The sequence below is a fragment of the Varanus komodoensis genome, unplaced genomic scaffold, assembly GCF_004798865.1.
Source record: "Varanus komodoensis strain SLA01 unplaced genomic scaffold, ASM479886v1 scaffold751, whole genome shotgun sequence".
Lineage (NCBI taxonomy): Eukaryota > Metazoa > Chordata > Lepidosauria > Squamata > Varanidae > Varanus > Varanus komodoensis.
The window spans coordinates 275-14580 of NW_025336418.1; the positions used below are offsets into that span (position 1 = coordinate 275).

Genomic DNA, 14306 nt, shown 5'->3' on the forward strand with positions numbered 1-14306 from the left:
AATTGTTCAACGGCATGCTAAACTTCATCATTCTGGTCTAATTTGCTTTGTTTTCTTGTGAATATTAGCATTTCACTAGCATCAGGGTAAGCTAGACCCAAGTAAAGTGATATGGGGGAATTAAACCTTTCATGGTTCAACCATTTGAGATCTAATACCTCCTATGATGCTAAACATTTATTGCTAACCACACAAAGCCTACTTTGCACTGATGCAGCTATTAAGACACTGCATTGCCAGTTATTTACTGTTTCTTTATTCCTAACTTCAGGATATTTGAGTTGAAAGGAAAAGTGCATGAATAAGGATTGCAGGTCTCTAAAACCACCTGGAAAGTAGTACTGGGCTCCACTGCAGACATGAAGCTCTGTCTAACCCCCTGCTATGGTTTTGTTCCAGTTGTTGCATTTATATCCCGCCTTTTCCTCTCTTATGGGAAACCCAAGGCAGCTTACAAAGTTCTTTTCATTTTATCCTCACAACAACATCCCTGTTGGGTAATTAAGCTGAGAGGGAATGGCTGGCCCTAAATTATCCAGAGGGTTTCAGGCCTGAGCGAGGACTAGAGCCCAGATCCCCTGAGTCTCAGTCCAGTACTATTCTTAACTGATATACCACACTGGCTCTCAATTAACTAATTCTCAGAATAATTTCATTTTTATTAAACCGTAAAGTTACTTTAAAATCTCTCTCTCTCCTCCCTGTTTATGTTCAACACTGATGTAATTAGGACGTATTTGATCTCAGTATCAAGATTGTTAGAGTGCAAACTTACGCGCTTTCATTGAGATGTAAGTTTCATTGCGGACCTATAGTTCCATGCGGATGCTGTCCATAGTTATGCGGAAGTCAATTCCACTGAGTTCAATAGGACCTACTCCCACATTAGTGGGCATATTACTATGGCTTCACTCTTAGGTAAATATGTATAAGATTGCAGCAGCAAAGAACCATCTGAGAATTAAATGCAGTGCTTCTGTAAGGCCTCACATTGGTTGTGTTGGTGGGCATCCATAAATGTGTACGCACAGGTTACAAACAGGTACCCCCTTTTCATTAAGCCAGTGACATTTCTCATGCTGGTGCAGCACCTATCTATCTTCCTTCTGGCAAAGCCGTCTGCCTTTCAGTCGGCATCTGACTAAAGATCAATGAGAGAAAGCTTTTTGAAGGTACTTTCAGGTCCCGTGGCTGGGGAGATGATCAGAAAGCTGCCATAAGCTTCAGGCCGACTTGACAAATGAGGGACTATTTTGGTGTTCTGCAAACTGCTGTCACATCACTTACAAACACTAATTGGAACTACTTTGCGGTTGAAAGTGTCCAGTGCATTAAATACCACTTCTGCTTATTGCAATTAGCTTAGCCATTGACTTGCTTCTTGTACCACAAGGCTATCAAAGATGGAAATGCACAGGGGATGATTTAATAATTGATAAAGTAAATTAGAGCTGAATGGCAAATAATGTTTGCTTGCCACCCTTCAACCATTCCTCTTTCCTGATGTGGTCTCATGCATGCAAACATGGAGATTCCAGCCAGGCACAAGTCCACACCTCAGGCTATATGGAAAGGAAACACATCCTCTAATTGACTGTAGATAAATCAAATAATTTAACACTGTTTTAAAAGCTACACTCTTGTTTCATACAGAATATTTGATTTGCCAAAGGGTCTTCAAAGTGTATATATGCTATTCTTCCACCAATAAAGCCTTTTGTTGGATGGCTGCTATCTTTCCAGATGGAGTTCTAAAAACATAAATGGGAAAGGAGTGATTTCCTCCAAAGCAGTAGCAAAAGCAAAAAAGAAAAGAAAAGGGGGGGACATGTATACGTCTGTCAGCAAGCCCATTTTATGAATGGCTAGTTTAAGAATTACATAAAATGTGAAGGTTCCAGCCATTTTACCTATAATGTACACCCTTCATTAATACAACCCTGTGTAGCAGAGCCAGTTCCTCAGGGGTGCAGCTCCAGCACTTCTTCATTAGCAGGGATGGAATTTTCATCTCCCACCCATGGGACACTTCCTTGTTTTCTTTCAGCTTCGCTGCAATATTCACAACAGCTGGGTGGAGATGACTTTTCCCAGCATCAATTCGTTCTCACTAGGTGTAATGCAAAGTATTTGTCAGTACCTGGGATGTGGGCAGCTGTCTAACTGGCAGGGACACCAAGATCCAGGCAACCAGGTGAGGGCTCAAGGTTCAGTCTAAGGCAGTCAAGCACTCCAAGGTCAGTGGCAGGAGCAGGAGAAGGTAGAGTAATTCTAAGAGGCAAGCATGGTCAAACAAGCCAGGAGTCAGGAAATCAAGGAGACCATGCCAAGGGTAGTGGGTACTAGAGGGCTGGAGCAGAAAAAGGAGCACGGAGCAGGAGCCAGGTCCAAGAGTCCAACAAACAAGGAGCATTCCAGCAAGCCAGAGGACCTTCATTGCTAAGGCAGCTTCTGGAGGGAAGAACCAGTTACTATATAGCTTCCAAGGCTCACAAGTGGTGCTCCTGAGGGCCCTGGCAGCTGCAGTTGATTGGGGCAGTAATCCTGCAACTACCAGGGCTGCTATGCTGGTCCTTGGTCAGCAGATGGAGCCCTGAAACTGCCTCAGATCTTGACAGTATTTTGGGATAGCTTGATCTTCAAATGGGAAATTAAGACACATTTGCTTTACAAAAAGCCTGTTCATATCAGAGGAAAACTCCTGCAGTGGGTGTATTAATATGAACCAAGCTAGCTTCCTCCAGGTTCGGAATATCTGGGAGCGTCGTTATAAGTTCTGTCATGATTGTTGTTGTTGGTCGCAAAGTCGTGTCCGACCCATCACAACCCCATGGCCAACATTCCTCCAGGCCTTCCTGTCCTCCACCATCCCCCAGTGTCCACTTAAGCTCACACCAACTGCTTCAGGGACTCCATCCAGCCACCTCATTCTCTGCCGTCCCCTTCTTCTTTTGCCTTCTATTGTTCCCAGCATTAGGCTCTTCTCCAGGGAGTCCTTCCTTTTCATTCGGTGGCCAAAGTATTTGAGTTTCATCTTCAGTGTCTGGCCTTCTAAGGAGAAATCAGGGTTGATCTCCTCTAGGATTGACCGGTTTGATTGCCTTGCAGTCCAAGGGACTCGCAGGAGTCTCCTCCAGCACCACAGTTCAAAGGCCTCAATCCTTTGGCGCTCAGCCTTCCTTATGGTCCAGCTTTCACCGCAATGCATTGCAACTGGGAAAACCATAGCCTTGACTATACACACTTTTGTCGGCAGGGTGATGTCTCTGCTTTTTAGTATGCTGTCTAGATTTGCCATAGCTTTCCTCCCCAGGAGCAAGCGTCTTTTAATTTCTTGGCTGCCGTCCCCATCTGCGGTGATCTTGGAGCCCAGGAAAATAAAACCTGTCACTATCTGTCATGATAGCACTTGTAATTGAAATGGTATGGACGTAAGAAAAGCCATCCTGGATCTCAGCATCCATCTGGTTGAGCATTCTGTTCACATAGTGACCAACCAGTTGCCCACAGGATCCCACAAGCAGGTTTTGAGTGTACCAGCACCCTCCTGCCCAAGTTCTCCAGCAATTGCTATACATACAGCACATGCTCTCTGATACTCAAGGTAGTACATAGCCCTCAGTACTAGTAGCCATTGCTAGCATTCTCCTCCATGGATTTGCCCAATCTCTTTCTTTAAGGCGATCCAGATGGGTGGCCATCACTACATCTAGTGAAAGTGAATTCCATTGTTTAAGTACATACTGTGTAAAGAAGTAGTTCCTTTTATTTGTCTTGCATCTCACACCCTACATGGGGTGATCCTTGGTTCTCATATTATGAGAGAGAAAGAAAAATGCTTCCCAATCCTTTACTCCACATTGCACATAATTCTGCACATCTGTATCATGTCTCACTTTGCTCACTTTTTCCTAAGCTAAATAATTACAGTTGGAATAATTACATTTGAAATTTCCAACCCCTGGATCCCTTTTGCTGCTCTTTTCTGCACTTCTTGCAGCTCTACAATTTCCTTTCTTAGGCTTACCACTATGCCAGGATAAAAGGACATGCACATGCGAGCATGTGGGCTATGCCCACCGAAGAAACCAAGTGGGCAGCCAGAATCTACTGATTGAAATGGTGACTTTGCCCTTCAAACTGGAAGAGCAGAAGAACAAGAGAGAGAAGGGAGAGGTGGAGCCATTGCTGTAATGCGCCATCAAGTCATCTTCAACTTATGGCAACCCTATGGATGAAAGCACTCCAAAATGTCCTGCCTATGCCAGCTCTGCTCAGCTTCTCCAAGTTCGAGGCTACAGCTTCCTTTAGGGATCCAGTCCATCTCATATTTGGTCTTCACCTTCATCTTCTGCCTTCAACGTTCCCTATCATGATTGTCCTCTCCAGTGAGTCTTGCCTTCTCATGACATACCCAACATATGACAGCCTCAGTTTTGTCATTTTTACTTCTAGAGGAAGCTCTGTCTTGATTTCATCTATGACTCACTTGTTTGCCTTTCTGTCAATCCAGGTTATCCACAAAGGTTTCTTCCAGCACCATGTTTCAAAGACATATCGGGTATGTGTTTTATATACCATAATTTCCATGCCACTAACAAGCATCTTAGGAATGGATTTGACAGCGATTTTATGGCCTGATTTAATTTGATGCAAGAAATGGAAGACCATGCCATGAAATTGTCCCAAGGGTGTTTAATTCCATACCTGCCTATAATTTACCTTGATTTATTTTGATTGCTGCATATTATTTACTTCAACTGGAAAGCATGATAATATTTGTATGTATAGGGATCCCAAACTCAACTTGTGAAGTATCTCTACACAAGACCTTTTTTTAAAAAAAATCTTGCTTGTTTTCCATTATATATAAATGCTTCTAATAATTTTTGCCACCTACTTGAATAAAAGAGAGTTATATTTGTGGAAGGGCACAATGTGACCTTATCAAGAAAGATTATTGTTCATCCATCTTTTCATATATTTTTAAATAGGTGTTAATAATGGATTGTAATTAGCCTTTTCCATTTTGGAATTTTTTTCATATTTGAAATTGTAAAGTTTTCAGATTTCTTTTTTAAATATAAAACTCATCACAGTGTAACTTTGTTGTTGGATAGGCAGGGATATGTTGGTAGAATATTTCTGATTTAGTGTACTAAATCAGTCCCCATTACACTGCCATAAATTTTGCTCCTTCAGACCCATTATGTGAAAATTGGCCCTGATGGAAATTGCCTGAGGTTCAAGAAAAAGAGCAAGTCAAAGTGGACATGGGGAATTCTATAAGTCAATTTCAATTAAAACAAAAACTGTCATCAATCAAAAACCTTTCTTTATTTAATACATTTCTATACCACCACATTAGCCCATAGGAATCTCTGGGTGGTTTACAATTACAATAGGTTAAAACAGTTTACATTTTTTTTTAAAAACCCCAATTTAAAAGAACAAAACATCATCATCTTCATAAAAAACCAAATACAATATAATGGGTTTGGCAACAACAACATATAACATGACTCAACACAAAGATGATTTCAATAGCACAGTTAAAACAGATATCCATGAAAAATATTTCTGGCATAAAAAGGTCTTTCCCTGGCACCAAAAGGACACCACGGACAGCACAAGGCACACCTTGCTAGGGAGTATGTTCCAAAGGTGGGTGCAACCACCAAAAAGGCCTGTCTCCTGGCCAACACTCCTTTACTTCTTTAGGGGATGGCTTCTAGAGAAGGGCATCAGATGAAGATCTTCACGAAGATGAAAATGGACGTCTTCTGAAGTGTTGACAGGTAGGATCTCCAGTGGAATTTTATTTATGAGTATAGTAAGAAACTTCAATACTGGATCTAGCAATTGCCTTTTTGGCATAAAGCTAGTGTGGTCTGGATGAGTTCACAAAGGTATTCTGCCTGTCAGCTACTACAGCTGTGAAAATTTTCATATCCTGAATTAATAGGACAATTATATGACTGAGGCTGTTACTTTATCCTGTGCAGGAATTCCTATAAGTTGGGATTCCTTGTGTGTGTTAGGGGTCAGACCTCCTAGTAATATTTCATTGAAAAGTTCTGCCATTTGAAGGGATAGTAGGTATTTAGATAAATATAGGTATAGCTATAGTGAAAATACCTCAAGAGATTTATTTGAATTCAGCTTTAAAATGGTCAAAATCTACCAGTGCCTGTTCATGGCCTCCACACGGCACCTTGGGTTTCAGAACCATGGCTCTGCCAAGCAGTCAAAACACCTCCTCTTCCTATTTGAGTACTTGAAATTTCTGGAGAATGCTTTTAATCTGAGTTCTGGACTTTCAGGCTAATGCTCCACTTCAGCCTGTACAGACCTGTAGATTTCTCCAGCAGACCTTGCCTTGTCCTGCCTGATCGTCACAGGGAAGTGCAATAAGACTCAAGCTTAATTTTGGGGAGGGGGGAACAGGAAAGGATAAGATTTCCGAAATAAACAAAATAAACACTGTGTGTCATGGTATATTTTAATAGCACATCCAGACTTCAGAAGAGCCACATAAATCTATTAATTATATTAATTTATTTTTATCGGCTTTATATTATTTATTGTTATATAATGTATTTGATTTTAATTGACTGTAAGCTGTCCTGAAATGATATGCATAAGGAACGGTGTATAAAAGTTTTAAATAAATAAATAATAAACCTTGCAGACTATTTTGTAAAATTTTAGTTGGTCCTAATGAAGTTACTATTCTCTCCATGTTTCTCTTTTTCCTATTCTCTCCATGTTTCTTTTTCCCATTCTAATGGAACAACAGAGCTATACACATTCTATAAACAGAAAAATCCCCTGTACAACTTTTAAAATGTTTGTATTTTAATTGTTATTGGTTTTTTGAATACTGATATTGAATATGTCCTTATGGATTGCATATACTTTGTATAGTTTTAAATTGCTATTCTACCTTGAGATGGTTCCACGGTTAAAGCTGGCTTAAAAATATTTTTAAATAAACATATTTCTATGTTTCATCTCTGACTATTACAATATTTTGTAGCTCCCAGGAGCTACCACTTCCTCCTTCCTGTGCACAAGGAAGTCTAGAACTGATAGTTTTCAAGGGTTCATGTCACATAAGGATTTCTCTGTTTATCAGACTACAAGTCCTGCTTTAATGGAACAAGCACACCCTCTATTCTGGAACAGGACTTGTCTTGTTTTAATGCTGCATCTGACTGGCTCCAGCAAAGTGCTCCAAATTTAAACAGGTACACAGATACATGGAAACACATTTCTGAAATTTTTTTCAAGCATGATTTACAATCTAGGCTCAATTTCTTCTTTCATGTTTATGGAGTAGCATATGGGCCCTAGGAATGAAAAGCAAACCTTCCCCAATCCCACCCCCACAACAATGTATGAGCTCTGTAGGGAGTCACTCTTGGTGTGAGTAAGTTAAGATGTCCACTTACAAATTGTTAAAAAGATTACAGGAGAGGACATCAATTTGTATTATTTTGCATATTCAAATTTACAGGTATAGATCAAATTTAGAAATAATTACTATAGCTTAGAAGGAAATACAATGCATTCAGATGTGGCTGCTCAGCTTGCTGTCCAGGTGCTAACTTTGGATGGACAACTTCACTATTCTTATTATGGTTCATTAGCTTTAAACCAGACTGGAACTACAACCACAGGGCACCTTCCACTAGTGGCTGCAGAGGACTGTAAAGTAGGATGCCTGGCCTCCATAGGACATGTACACTTTATGCGATTGTACTGATGTCTTGTGGCACAGCCCACCGTTTCCATTTCTGTGATCACAGTGAACATTTTTCAAACTGCTGCGATGGGCCAGTTATAATAGTTACACATACAGCCACTCTATGGCAATGCTAGTGCACATGACCAATGTGAACCCATGTGTGTGCAACCCATGTGTAAGCCTGGTGGCAGTCCCAAGCACTTATGGTATGCAAAAAGGTGATGACCTATAAAGCCCTAAACGGCTTGGGTCCTGGTTACCTGAAGGAGCGCTTGCATCCATATATGCCCAGCTGCCGCTTGAGATTGGCGGGGGAGGCCCTTCTCCGGGAAACCTCCATGAAAGAAATTAGGAGGGTGGGTGCTCGGAGGAGGGCTTTCTCTGCGGTGGCGCCTAAGTTATGGAACGCGCTCCCCAGAGAGGTCCGCCTGGCGCCGTCGTTATTTGTTTTTCGGCGCCAGGCGAAGACCTTTTTATTCAAGCGGCATTTTAACTGTTAACATTATTGGTTTTATCTGGCCAGGGCGGCTTATTTTATACTGTATTGTTGTATTTTAATTTAATATTTATATTTTTAATTTATATTATAATTATTTTAACTTAACGATGTGAGCCGCCCCAAGGCTTCGGTGAATGGGGAGGCATAAAAATGTTTTAACAAACAAACAAACAAATAAATAAATAATATTGGTCTCCGAATCCAAGTAGGCTGAGGTGCTCCCTCATGTTTTGTGGTCCCCGGCTTCGTAGAACTTTCTAGGTTAAAATCAGAACCCTGGATTGGGTGCAGGAGCATATAGGCAGCCCGTACAAATGGGTCAGAACTGGTGTTATATATTTAGACTTCCCGGTCCCAGTTATTAGGATGGGAGGCTCAAGAGTCAGGGCTGTGTTAGATGTGATTGGGAGAGAATTTTGAGCAGATTCCTTTAGCCGTGCTTCATCCTACCCTCCGGAAACAGGCTGAACTTTCAGTCTTTTGAACATTTAGCCCAACCCTAATGTAAACAGCCAAGAATTCCAAAGCCTCGTATGTAGAATTCCTTCCCATCCGAACTGCTTGTCCAGAGAGGCTGCTTTCCTTTGGAGAATGTCAGATGAACCTGGTCATCGAAGTCAAAGTTGAAATCGAGAGATGTTTTTGCAAAGATGCATCCATTCCTGACGTTTGCAACCCTGTTTACAAGCATCAAGACTGAGAGAAAACATCTCCGATCTGGAGAGGGAGTTTTGCCATCATCTGCAGGGCGTGTGGGAGCTGCAGTGAAGGAGGCAGCAACGTCTGCATCCATTTGATTCTTTCTTGGGTTGCCACCACATTCAGCAACTCTTGTCATCTCAAGGCTTCCTCTGTGGAGTGGATCCATCGCATCGTTCCTCTTCTTCTGCTGCCCCAGAGTCCCTAGAACTTTTGTCTTCTCCAGTGAGAAGTCAGGGCCATTTCACGCTGGGTGACCCTGCAGGGGGACCAGACGAGCGAGAGAGTCTGACCTTCTGACATTAGTGTTCTTAGCTTCTCTCAAACTCTCAAACCCATCACTGTGTGAAGGTGTGCATCCAAGAGGGGATTTCTAAATGTGCATCTCGACAAATCAATTAGAATATTCCAATGTTATGCAAATCAGTGTCCTTCGGGGTCTTCTTTGTAGTGTTGCAATTCCTCCCTATTGGCAATGCATAAGTGGTCACCTTAATGACTTTTGAATGGGCTTTGAAGATGGGTTTTGAGGGGAGGGCTGTTTGAAATTGCTTTTAATTGGATTGTGAGTGCTTGATATTCAGTAGCCACTGCTTCTAACTTGCTCTATTTCCCTTTTTCTCTTTAACAGTTTTTTATTCCATTTTATCTTTAACACCGTTTTAACTGCACCGTCAATATATGTTTTGATATGTTCTCGCTTTCTATGGCAGTGCTGCATTTTGCATTGCGCTATGAATTTTGTGACTCAATATGCCATGAACTGCCTCAACAAGGATAGCCCTGAAAGGCAGCTGGAAAGTATTTATTTATTTATTTAGGATACTTGCATGCCATTTTTTGCAAGAGCCTCAGGATGGCTTACACAAATAAAATACAAATATCTAACATAACATAAATAAAATTCTGGAAAAAAAACAAGCACAAATCCATCTGTTCCATGGCTTCTTGGCCCCATTAAATGTTTCCTTCTCTCTCCCACCAGTGGGACTCCATCAATGAAATGGATGAATTTTTCAACCCCATCCACACCTACCAAGTGTGCAACGTCATGACCCCGAACCAGAACAACTGGCTGCGGACCAGCTGGGTGCAACGGCACGGGGCTCGCCGGGTCTATGCGGAGATCCGGTTCACCCTGCGGGATTGCAACAGCATGCCAGGCGTGCTGGGCACCTGCAAAGAAACCTTCAACCTCTATTACCTCCAGTCCGACCGCGACCTGGGCAGCACCACCCGCGAGAGCCAGTTCGTGAAGATCGACACCATTGCTGCCGACGAGAGCTTCACCAACGTGGACTTGGGGGTCCGGAAGCTCAAGCTTAACACAGAGGTGCGTGGCGTGGGGCCGCTGAGCAAGCGAGGCTTCTACCTGGCCTTCCAGGATATCGGCGCTTGCATTGCCATAGTCTCGGTCCGCGTCTACTACAAGAAGTGCCCGGCCATGGTGAGGAACTTGGCGTCTTTCTCCGAGGCAGTAACTGGTGCAGACTCCTCGTCCCTGGTGGAGGTGCGGGGCGAGTGTGTGGGGCACTCGGAGGAGAGAGACACCCCGAAAATGTACTGCAGTGCTGAGGGGGAATGGCTGGTGCCCATTGGGAAATGTGTATGCAGTGCTGGCCATGAAGAGTGGAAGGACGCGTGCTTAGGTAAGTCTGGCGTTGGTTGCTCAGAAGTAGGGCTGCGGTGTCCTCTGGAGGAAGAGGAGCCACGGGGTGTCTGGGAGCACCATGATGGCCGCTTCTCGGAGGGGAACGATGGCGGGGGCTGAAGCGGTCGAGCATCAAGAGCACCCTATTTGATCAGGGCGGCTTTCAAGGGGATTCCCGAGCCGAAGCTCAACCGCAGACTGGACTGTGGGTCTGGGGGCTTTAACAAGAGGGGTTAGCAGGTGGTTCCCCTCAAACAACAGCGCTAGCACAATTGCCCCTGTTAAATTGCGTAGAGGCTAGTTTCCTGAATGTGTCGTGCAGGCCTCCTCTGTCTACAGTCTTCTGTTCCTCTCAAGGTGACTCCTTCCAGGCCCACATGCAGCGTGAGAGTCATTCATGATTGAGAGACTCTACAAACTCCAAGGGGAGGACTGTCCTGTTTGCGTTCCTCCCGTGTCTTGATTGTCTGGCACCACACCAGTGGCTCCCCCACCAGCTGCGCAGGCTGGCTCCCCTCCAAGGTTTCCCCCGGCTTTGCCCGCGACTGGGCCCAATCAGCAGGCCTTTTCTGTAATCCCAACAGGAAGTTTCGACAGCAAAGAAAACAAAACCAAAGTCGGTAGAAACAAAGTTATCTCCTCCCTTCATCAGCTCCCAGAGCAGCTGAGATCCAAGCTCAGAGGATGGAATTTTCCCAGAGAGCCTGTGGGCTCCAGAAAGACCTTCCAGCCTGCGACTGTATAAACGCAGATAAGGAGACAGCAGCTGTGCAGAAAACACAACTACTCACTGGGCCGAGGCGCCGTGCGCACCACTTCTGCCTACCGGGGCCCCCCGAGAAGGCTCTGTTTGTTTCTAGTTTCTTCACAAATGCTATTTGGAAGACGCAAGCTTTGACTAGGCAAATACCAACAGGTGACTTTGTTTATACCTGGGAAAAGGTTAACAATGCCCTTGACAATAGCCAGCCCAAGGTTACCTCTGCCAAAGTTATGCAGGAAAGGACAGGGCAGAGCGAGGCATTTTCCCACCTGCAGGGCTCCATAACACTTGCTGTTAGGAGGCTGTTGACTTTTCTTGGACAGGAGAGTCTGCCGTGGGAGTTAAATAACAGGAGCTGACTAGAAGCATCTTCAGTTATAGGAACTCTCAGGGAGACAGAACTAGCAGGTCGCTGGAGGGAAAGGAGAGCTTCCAAGGAAGCATTGCAAGGAAGGGAAAACGATGGCAGGAATTCGGTAATCAGAGTACGAATTCCAGATAGGGGTGTCTGAGAAATTCATTTCTGTTCACTTTCGAGCAGGGTTTCCTCAGGTCATCCCCTTTGGACCCAATGCAGACTTGAGCACAACCTGCAGGCACCGTTCCTCCATTTCTGAGCTTGCACTCTGATTCTGCTCCTCCCCAACACAGTACGGTAGCATCTACAGGGACAATGCATCCTTTCCAAAACAGATCCAAATATATTTTAATCCACAGGAGCAGAATGTGTGCATTCCAAATGCGGTGGGATTGTTTTATTGCTTTTCCATCGTGCCTTTCTTCCTCTTGAGAGAAAGCCGGTCTGGCTTCCATCACTCCATTTTATCCTCCCAACAATCATTCTGTTATTGGTGACCCCGCTTGTGAGATCCAGCTGGAGAAAATTCCCAGTTTTCTAATTTCTGCTCAGAAAAACTAAAAACGAAACACACCCAGCTCGATCTGCCTTTTCGAGTCCCGCCTATGAAGTCTTACTTTCTGTCATGAAAAGCATAATAAGATTTATAATCCAAATCCGCTGACATCGGAAATTAGCTGTTTTAATTGTCAGGTGGACAAGAACAAGAGCTCAACCGCTGTCCCCTCAGTAATTTTTCACTTCTTCCACCGGGATAGGATATTATCCTCTTCCCTTTTGTTCCCTAATAATCTTTCTATAAATATCAGAGAAAGTCAATCTTTGACAAAGAAAGAAATTAAACCTTTACCTTAATCACGGTGTCGAAAGACTGACTCCAAATTAATTTCCCTCTGCCTTACCCAGTCAGGAATCTCATTGGTTGCAAATATTTGCATGGCTAATGGGTTCTTAAGTAATAGTGACTTCAGAAAGAAGCAGCCCAACAGGTTGGAGGTGAATTGGGGCATGGCTGGCCAACGCTTCCTGAAGCCAAGTACTGGGAAGAGGCTTTGGGTCACACCTGGACTTTCCAGAACCATCTGCAGGCATATCAGGTATCAAGTACCTACTTAGCTTAAGGTCCAGAATTCAAACCTGGAGTCTTGTGTATCAGACAGGGTGGGAGGCTTGCCCGGCAGACTGGGAAAACAGATGGTGTGTTCACACAGCCAGTCCTCCTACAGTTCCCAAAGATCGCTTGACACCAGAGAGCCAACCTGGTTCCACTGCTTCCATCTGCATTCCAGATGTACTGCTGATTTCCCTCCAGCTGGGCAACTCCAGCTTCCTCTCTCCTAGGAGCCGGCTTGCTTTTCATGGCCGGCTGTGCAAGCGCAGGAGCGAACGAGGCGCTTGCCTGCAAGCTCCCATTCCTGCAGTGCGGAACCATCCAAGGACATTCTGTTCCAGGACCACAGGGATGGGGTGGAATGGAGCTGGTGGAGATGCTCAGCCCTGTCCGGCCTGCAGGGGAAATGCAGGAGAGTCGTGGGAATCATGGGGAGCTGTGGTGGAGCTGGGTGGTTCTTAGCCCCTGCCACCATCACCACCGACCAATGGGTTCCATCACCAGGCATTGATGTCTCTTCTGGGTCGGCTCTCCACACCCTTGTGGGATTTTAGAAAAATATGCAGAGATGAAGACCCCCCCCCCCCCGCATGGAGAAAATCACACCGGGAGGGACAAGATCCCAAATTCCCGGCATGCACTGCAAGCCCGAGAGAAGAAGGAACTTCTTCCCAGCCTGACAGCAGTCAACTGACAGGACAAATCCCACTCGCCCGGCTCCTCAGAGAGCTTCCGGCCTCACAGGGATTGCTGCTCAAACGCTTTCCAAGTGCTGCTGCCACGGCGGGTCACTGATGCTAACCAGGCTGGGACCACAAAGCCCACGGGGTGGAGCTGGGGGCCTGCCCCGGCCGTCCCTCAGAACCGCTCGTCTCCGGAAGAAGCAGGGACGGGGCGCTTGGGCTTCTGCTTCTGAGGAGCGTTGTCTCTCGCAGGTCAGCAAGGGGCACCTCCCTGGAGGAGGTGTCCTGTCAGGAAGCCCTGGGTACTGTCAGCAACGTCCGACAGCCAGGCTGCCCCTCCAAGCGGCCACCCCTCCCGACCCCCGGGATAATGAACAGACAAGCTGAAGACAGGTTCGAGTTCTTCTACCCAGGGAGCCTGTTTCCTAGCAGAGAGGAAACATTGCGGGGGGAAGCAGAAGTCCTTCGGCTCAGGTTGGGGGGTTTCTTTTGTCGATGGCCACATCCCTTTGGCCTGATTCTGTGCAGTGTTTTACCAGGGCTTTTACCTCAGAAGGCCCCAGTTATGCATCCTGTCAAGATGGCCTGTTTGCACCATTTCATCAATCTTGGAAACCCAGAGGAGGGGGAAATGCATGCGTGAGCCAAAGGCTGCAGTAAAGGCTCCCAGGCAATCTCCCCACAAAATTTGGAGTGCACACACCCTCCCAGGACAAGGGAAGGCTCCTAAGTCACTGGTGCCTCTGGAAACAAGACCAGCGAATGCAGACCTCCAAAACCGGGGGGGGGGGG

The 14306-nt window shown here is 45.1% G+C and overlaps 1 protein-coding gene across 1 annotated transcript; it reads left to right on the forward strand.

Moving 5' to 3' along the window:
* Positions 1–9909: 9909 nt before the first annotated feature.
* LOC123035041 (ephrin type-A receptor 8-like) lies at positions 9910–10597 on the forward strand (the record flags this gene model as incomplete). Its single annotated transcript, XM_044452877.1, has 1 exon — positions 9910–10597. A coding segment is annotated over exon 1 (688 nt), but the record flags the coding sequence as incomplete, so codon positions are not given.
* Between the last annotated feature and the right edge of the window lie 3709 nt (positions 10598–14306).